The following is a 9,022-nucleotide window of genomic DNA, read 5'->3' as shown; positions in this document are numbered from 1 at the left end:
AGGGGAACTGCACAAAAATGAGGAAGCTAGTTAAACAGAAAATAGAAGAAACAGTATTGTTGCTGGCACAAAAGCCCGAGGCAGGTAACAGCTGGATTCGTTACCCAGTGTGCGTCGCCCAATTATCACAACGGGGTGGAGAAGTAGAAAAGTTTATTTGAAGCTTCAAGCGGTACAGGGAGACAACAATCTCAAATCCTGCACACCACTGCAAGCAGTTACACATATTTTATACATTCATTCTTTAACATACTTATCCAATAGCAAACTGCCCTGAGTATCCATATAGCCAATCCGGTATACCAGCCAGTTCCCCTTTTTCCTCTTATCATCTATTCCCCCATATATGGAGCTGTTTGTTCAGCATTATCTAACATTCCTGTCCTGCTTGACCTAATCTTGCTCCAGCCAGTCTGCGCCTGCAATACACTGTTGCAAATTTCTCAGCGTGACTGCTGTGAGTGTCTCCAGGGAGAAAAGGGAAGGGGGGGCCATCTGGGCCTAGAGCGAGGGGGCTTCATCAATACTCGTGGTCTTCCATCCCCTTGAGTTACCTAGTGGCCATGCCCGGTGTCCCCAACAGTCTCAAGGGTGATTTGTCAGCAAATTTCATGGAAGCTTCTTAAAAAAAGCATAATAAAGCTAAAACTAACTGTATACCCCAAATCAAACAAACAGCAGGAGGACTAAAACACAACACATGGCTAAACAGCAGAATAAAAAAGGTGGTTAGAGGCAAAAAGACATCCTTTAAAAACTGGAATTAAAATCCTAGATAGGAAAATAGAAAGGAGCATAAACTCTGGCAAATAAAGAATAAAGTATAATAAAGTATGTCAAGAAAGGATTTGGAGAGCAATTAGCTATGGACAAAAAACACAACTAAGCACAATTTTTAAGCATATGAGAAGTGGGAAATCTGCAAAACAGTAGGGGGGGGAATGGATGGTCAAGTTGCTAAACGAGCACTCAAGGACAACAAGGTCATTGCAGTGAAGCTCAATGAATTCTTTAAAAAAAGAAAAGGAGTACTTGTGGCACCTTAGAGACTAACAAATTTATTAGAGCATAAGCTTTCGTGAGCTACAGCTCACTTCATCACGAAAGCTTATGCTCTAATAAATTTGTTAGTCTCTAAGGTGCCACAAGTACTCCTTTTCTTTTTGCGAATACAGACTAACACGGCTGCTACTCTGAAACCAATGAATTCTTTGCATCAGTCTTCACTTCAGAGGATGTGAGGAAGATTTGTTCAAGAGTTCTGTAGTAACTCACATATGAAATTGCAGAAATACTAACTGTGGTATGTAATCTATCACTTAAATCAGTTTCTGTGCCAAATGACTTCAGGGTATCTAATGTAACTTTTTTTTTAAAGTCTCCAGAAGTGATCCAGGCAGGTACAGGCTGGTAAACCTGACTTCAGTACCAGGCAAATTGGTAGACTCTAAGAACAAAATTAGCCAATATATGTATAAACAGGATATTGTGGAAAAGAGTCAATATGGCTTTTGTAAAGGCAAATCATCCCTCACCAATCTATTAGAATTCTTTGAGGGGGTCAACAAGCAGGGGGATTTGGTGAATATAGTGTATTTTGACTTTCAGAAAGTCTTTGACAAGGTCCCACAGCAAAGGCTCTTAAGCACCATTAAGTTGTCATGGGATAAGAGGGAAGGTCCTCTTATGTATCAGTAACTGGCTAAAAGGTAGGAAACAAAGGGTAGGAAAAATGGTCAGTTTTAACAATGGAGGCATAAATTGCAGGGTCCCTCAAGGATCTGTACTGGGAGCACTGTTGTTCAGCAACTTCATAAATGATCTGGAAAAGGGGGTGAACAGTGAGGTGGCAAAGTTTGCAGACAATACAAAGTTTCAGAGTAGCAGCCGTGTTAGTCTGTATTCGCAAAAAGAAAAGGAGTACCCGTGGCACCTTAGAGACTAACAAATTTATTAGAGCATAAGCTTTCGTGAGCTACAGCTCACTTCATCGGATGCATTTGGTGGAAAAAGCAGAGGAGAGATTTATATACACACACACAGAGAACATGAAACAATGGGTTTATCATACACACTGTAAGGAGAGTGATCACTTAAGATAAGCCATCACCAGCAGCAGGGGGGGAAAGGAGGAAAACCTTTCATGGTGACAAGCAAGGTAGGCTAATTCCAGCAGTTAACAAGAATATCAGAGGAACAGTGGGGGGGGGAGGGAGAAATACCATGGGGAAATAGTTTTACTTTGTGTAATGACTCATCCATTCCCAGTCTCTATTCAAGCCTAAGTTCATTGTATCCAGTTTGCAAATTAATTCCAATTCAGCAGTCTCTCGTTGGAGTCTGTTTTTGAAGCTTTTTTGTTGAAGTATAGCCACTCTTAGGTCTGTGATCGAGTGACCAGAGAGATTGAAGTGTTCTCCAACTGGTTTTTGAATGTTATAATTCTTGACGTCTGATTTGTGTCCATTCATTCTTTTACGTAGAGACTGTCCAGTTTGGCCAATGTACATGGCAGAGGGGCATTGCTGGCACATGATGGCATATATCACATTGGTAGATGCGCAGGTGAACGAGCCTCTGATAGTGTGGCTGATGTGATTAGGCCCTATGATGGTATCCCCTGAATAGATATGTGGACAGAGTTGGCAATGGGCTTTGTTGCAAGGATAGGTTCCTGGGTTAGTGGTTCTTTTGTGTGGTGTGTGGTTGCTGGTGAGTATTTGCTTCAGATTTCAGGCACTGTGATGGGTACCCGCATGGCCCCACAGTATGCCAACATTTTTATGGCTGACTTAGAACAACGCTTCCTCAGCTCTCGTCCCCTAATGCCCCTACTCTATTTGCGCTACATTGATGACATCTTCATCATCTGGACCCATGGAAAAGAAGCTCTTGAGGAATTCCACCATGATTTCAACAATTTCCATCCCACCATCAACCTCAGCCTGGACCAGTCCACACAAGAGATCCACTTCCTGGACACTACGGTGCTAATAAGCGATGGTCACATAAACACCACCCTATATCGGAAACCTACTGACCGCTATTCCTACCTACATGCCTCTAGCTTTCATCCAGATCATACCACTCGATCCATTGTCTACAGCCAAGCGCTACGATATAACCGCATTTGCTCCAACCCCTCAGACAGAGACAAACACCTACAAGATCTCTATCATGCATTCCTACAACTACAATACCCACCTGCTGAAGTGAAGAAACAGATTGACAGAGCCAGAAGAGTACCCAGAAGTCACCTACTACAGGACAGGCCCAACAAAGAAAACAACAGAACGCCACTAGCCATCACCTTCAGCCCCCAACTAAAACCTCTCCAACACATCATCAAGGATCTACAACCTATCCTGAAGGACGACCCATCACTCTCACAGATCTTGGGAGACAGACCAGTCCTTGCTTACAGACAGCCCCCCAATCTGAAGCAAATACTCACCAGCAACCACACACCACACAAAAGAACCACTAACCCAGGAACCTATTCTTGCAACAAAGCCCGTTGCCAACTCTGTCCACATATCTATTCAGGGGATACCATCATAGGGCCTAATCACATCAGCCACACTATCAGAGGCTCGTTCACCTGCGCATCTACCAATGTGATAGATGCCATCATGTGCCAGCAATGCCCCTCTGCCATGTACATTGGCCAAACTGGACAGTCTCTACGTAAAAGAATGAATGGACACAAATCAGACGTCAAGAATTATAACATTCAAAAACCAGTTGAAGAACACTTCAATCCCTCTGGTCACTCGATCACAGACCTAAGAGTGGCTATACTTCAACAGAAAAGCTTCAAAAACAGACTCCAACGAGAGACTGCTGAATTGGAATTAACTTGCAAACTGGATACAATTAACTTAGGCTTGAATAGAGACTGGGAATGGATGAGTCATTACACAAAGTAAAACTATTTCCCCATGGTATTTCTCCCTCCCGCCCCCCCCCCCCCACTGTTCCTCTGATATTCTTGTTAACTGCTGGAATTAGCCTACCTTGCTTGTCACCATGAAAGGTTTTCCTCCTTTCCCCCCCCTGATGCTGGTGATGGCTTATCTTAAGTGATCACTCTCCTTACAGTGTGTATGATAAACCCATTGTTTCATGTTCTCTGTGTGTGTATATAAATCTCTCCTCTGCTTTTTCCACCAAATGCATCCGATGAAGTGAGCTGTAGCTCACGAAAGCTTATGCTCTAATAAATTTGTTAGTCTCTAAGGTGCCACGGGTACTCCTTTTCTTCTTTAGACAATACAAAATTACTCAAGATAAGTCCAAAGCTGATTTTGAAGAGTTACAAAGAAATCTGACAAAACTGGGTAACTGGGCAACAAATTCAGTGCTGATAAGTGAAAAGTAATGCACATTGGAAAATATAATCCCCTCTATATATACAAAATGATGGGATCTAAATTAGCTATTACCTCACAAGAAAGAGATCTTGGAGTCATTTTGAATGTCTAGAACCATTAGGAAAAGGATAAATAATGGAAGAGAAAATTTCATAATATGGCTATATAAATCCATGGTACACCCACACCTTGACTATTGCCTGCAGTTCCAGTTGTCTCATCTCAAAAAAAATATTAGAATTGGAAAAAAGGTAGAGAATGGCAACAAAAATGGCTAGAGGGATGGAACGGCTTCCAAATGAGGAGAGATTGAAAAGACTGGGACTGTCCAACTTAGAAAAGAGACAACTAATGAGGGATATGCTAGAAGTCTATAAAATCATGACTGGTGTGGAGAAAGTAAATAAAGAAGTGTTATTTATCCCTGCATATAACACAAGAACCAGGAGTCATCCAATGAAATGAATAGGCAGCAGGTTTAAAATAAATATAAAGAAGTACTTCTTCACACAATGCACAGTCAACCTGTGGAACTCATAGCCAGGGGATGGTGTGAGGGCCAAAGGTATAACTGGGTTCAAAAAAAATTAGATAAGTTCATGGTGAATAGGTCCATCAATGGCTATTATCCAAGATGGTGAAGGACACAACCAAATGGTACAGAAGTCCCTAAACCTCAACTGTCAGAAGCAACTGGCTCTAACCAATGTCAGAGACAGGATATGGGGCTAGACGAGCCATTGGTCTGACCCACTATGGCTTTTCTTAAGTTCTTAAGTTTTGGGCATCCAGGGACAACTAGTGAAATGTAATGTCCCATGTTATACTCAGGCTCAGACTGCATTATCCTTTATGGCTTAAATACTATGAATTTATGAAAAAAAATGACTAGAAAATATGGAATTTTTTCTGCCTCAACAAAACACTTGACAACTTTCAACATTTTTCATTTACAAAAATTTCCTCAAAAAACAATATGTTTCAACAAAAGTGAACATTTTTTGGTGATTTCCTTCTGTTTTGATCAAACGGTAGTTCAAGAATGTCTATAAAGGTCTTTTAAATTCTCTGGGGAAACACTCAGTTGTGAGAATAATGGATTTTTCAGTGATCTGGCAGTTCCAAAAAATCATTTGGGGTTGAACCAAAAACTTTTTTTCTTCAAAATTTTCAACAAATCAAAAAAAAAAGGGTCAAAAAAAGTTTCATTTTAGCTTTGACCATTTTCAAATGGTTTTGTTTGTTAATAAAATCAGGGAAATTCTGAAACACAAGTCATTTTGAACCAAAGTATCAAAACAATTTGATTTTTTTTAATTAGGACTTTTCACCCAAAATAACTTTGCAAAACTGACACAAATTTTCAAAATATTTTGGAGTTGAAGAATCAGCACTTTTTGCTGAAAAAACTTTTCAAACAAAAAATACCACCCAAGTCTGCCTAGCACATGAGGGTCATGATGGCAATTATGTGCATCATCATCACCCACATAAGTACTTGCATGTGACGATGAAGTAGCCTCTTAATACAGGTATGATTGTGAGGTGGTCAGCTACTCTATTGATGTGGCCCCTATAATTACTTAATGGATGGATTCATGTGCTCGATCCATTGCACACAAGCACAAGTTCACTGAGCTGCTTTTTCCATTCCTTTCACATCTGCAGATAAAGAATTTGAAATGCAAGCCAGGGTGGAGAACCAAACCGGCCTCAGGGAATTCATTCTTCTGGGATTTCCCACCAAACTGGAGGTCCAGGCCTTGCTCTTCCTGGTCTTTTTGCTCACCTACGTGCTGACAGTCACAGAGAACATGGTTATCATCCTGGTGGTGAAGCAGAACCACCAGCTCCACAAGCCCATGTACTACTTCCTGGGGAACCTGTCCTTCCTGGAGATCTGGTATGTCTTGGTCATCCTGCCCAAGCTGCCGGTGGGCTTCTGGTCTCAGAAGAAGAGCATCTCCTTCCCCATCTGCATGGCCCAGCTCTACTTCTTCATCTTCCTCATGTGCACCGAGTATGTCCTCCTGGCCATCATGGCCTACGACAACTACATGGCAATCTGCTACCCGCTGCGCTACCCAGCCATCATGATCCACCAACTCTGCCTATAGCTGGCAGCTCTCTCCTGGGCCGGCGGCTTCTCCATCTCACTGGCCAAAGTGTACTTCATCTCTTGCTGACATTTTGTTGTCCCGGAGTCATCAACCACTTCTTCTGCGACATCTCCCCACTGCTCAACCTGGCCTGCACCAACATGTTGGTGGTGGAGATGGTGGACTTTGCCCTGGCCTTGGTCATCCTGCTGCTCCCACTTGCTGTCACTGTCCTCTCCTACCTGTGCATCATTGCCACAATCCTGCGCATTCCCACTGCCCAGGGCAGGAGGAAAGCCTTTTCCACCTGCGCCTCCCACCTCACCGTGGTCATCATCTTATTCTCAGCCACTGTCTTCATGTACGCCTGGCCCAGGAGGATCCACCCTTTCAACCTCAACAAAGTGATGTCTGTCTTTTACGCCATAGTCACCCCAGCGCTGAACCCTCTGATATACTGCCTGAGGAACAAGGAAGTGAAAGAGGTCCTGAGGAAAACCCTGGACAGGAACTGCTCCTTAACCAATTGGATAGGCATAGAATCATAGCAATGTAGGGCTAGAGGGGACCTCAAGAAGTCATCAAGTCCAGCCCTCTGAGCTGAGGCAGGACCAAGCATGTAGTCTGGAATTCCCAAAGGCATCTAAATCCAGCTCTTTAGGATTAGAAAGTTGGTCTAGCAGATAGAGAAGTATGATTGGATTCCTGAGACCTGGGTTTAGTTCCTGGTTCTGTCACTGATTCTCTGTGTGACCTTGGACCTTGATCTACTGAATGAAAGATTCTTTCCATCTATAAAATAGGGATAATAATTCCATACCACACAGGAATGTTGTGAGGATTAAATCCATAACTGATTGTGTAGCCCTCTGATACTATGGGGATAAGGGCCATATAAATATCTTGGTAGGTAGATAATTCCTGGTGAATTTCAATATGGGCTTGGGGCATAACTCCCTTAGGGTCCTTTCAAATCCCAGCCATAGGCTGACATTTTTCAAAGCGACTAAGAGATTTGGGGACTGTCAGAAAGGAAAGGGAATTTGTCATCCAAATGTCCTAAGTATCTTTAAAAATCCAGTGCATAACACAACAATTCCAAGTGCTGTAGCCACCAGGTGCAGTCACAAGATGAAAAGCCATGGGATACAACAGATCTGGGATCAACTACCAATCATGCCATGAAATTTCTGTTTGACTACGGTGAGTTTCTTTGTCCCTTGGTTCCCCATCTGTGAATCAGTAATAACAATACCTCTTTTGCCAGCTGTTTGGCTGACTTGTCTATTTAGACTGAAATTTTCAAATATGTTTGATGCCCAAATTCCACTGAAATTCAATGAGAGATGTGCACATAATTCCCTTAGAATGTAAGTTCCTTGGGGCAGGCTCTGTCTCCCATTATATGTCTGTATGTTGCCTAGCACAACAGGGCCCTGATCTCAGTTGGGGATAATAGTTATTTTGTGTCAGTTCCATCTCTGCTATAGAGCAGAAGGGGGAAAATATTCCTGACTCCTATTTCCTTATACCCTGAAGCATGTGGGTTAATATCTCCTAAATACATTGTTCCGCTTCAGGTGCTATTCCTACTCATTTACACCTTTAAACATATTTCTTATCATATTGATAAGCCACTAGCCTATGTAACATTCACAATTAAGGATGTATTGAGAAGAAGTGGATTTCACTTAGTCCCCTTTAATCATGTTTTCTGTTGTTGTATTCCATTGAGTGCCTTTTTGCTGTTAAGATAAATTGGCTTTTTGTGGTTCAGTCATTATGTTGTATGTGGTCAAAATTTCTGCTGAAACTTCTGTTCAACAAACAATAAGATATTCAACTAAATAACTTCTTTCTATATAAAACTGAGTTAAAAAAACCTGAAAACCCCAAAACCATACAACTTTTTTTTAATTTTCAGCCAACACAGTGAAATATTCTGGCCAAAGAGTGAAATCTTGTATCCTTAAATTGAGATATTTTGATTTTGAAATCCTGCAGCAGTACCTCCTAGGAGTCTACTTTGAAAGCTGGCCTCCCCAGCCAGACTTCATCTCCCATCATACACTACAGCCATGGGACTCCCATGATGGCATTGACTCCCATTGCCAACACCTGATCCTGCACAGTAGAGTGGCTGGGATTCTCAAAGAAACCTAAGGGAGTTAGGCACCAGAGTCCCTTGGAAATACAATGGGAGCCTGGCACTTCTATATGAAATCACAGCCTCTGTGTCCTCACATCCCAGTGACTACAGAGGTCTCAGTGGGAACTGACAACCTTTAAGGGCAGTGCCCAGGACCAGGCAGGATTGATCCCTATACAATTGTGGAGTTTTCAGTCACTCAGGCTGGGATTCTCCAAGGACCTAAAGGAGTTGGACACCAACTTTCATTGAAATTCATTTATCAACTGGCTCCATAGCTCAGGGGTTAAAGCACTGGCCTTGTAAACCAGGCATCATGAATTGAAATCTCAGTGGGGCCTGCTCTGTTACTTTGTACAGTCAGAGCAAGTTTTGACAGGTGTGGAGAAAGTAAATAAGGA

The 9,022-nt window shown here is 42.2% G+C and overlaps 1 protein-coding gene across 1 annotated transcript; it reads left to right on the top strand.

Moving 5' to 3' along the window:
* The first annotated feature begins 6,055 nt into the window (after window positions 1-6,055).
* On the top strand, window positions 6,056-7,020 carry LOC119842194 (olfactory receptor 6B1-like). The gene is given in 2 exon segments (XM_038370098.1): window positions 6,056-6,551; window positions 6,554-7,020. Coding segments are annotated over 2 exon segments (963 nt in total).
* Window positions 7,021-9,022: the final 2,002 nt, after the last annotated feature.

This window comes from Dermochelys coriacea, chromosome 13 (genome assembly GCF_009764565.3).
Source record: "Dermochelys coriacea isolate rDerCor1 chromosome 13, rDerCor1.pri.v4, whole genome shotgun sequence".
NCBI classification, from domain to species: Eukaryota; Metazoa; Chordata; order Testudines; family Dermochelyidae; genus Dermochelys; species Dermochelys coriacea.
This window is presented reverse-complemented; position numbering and strand designations above follow the sequence as displayed.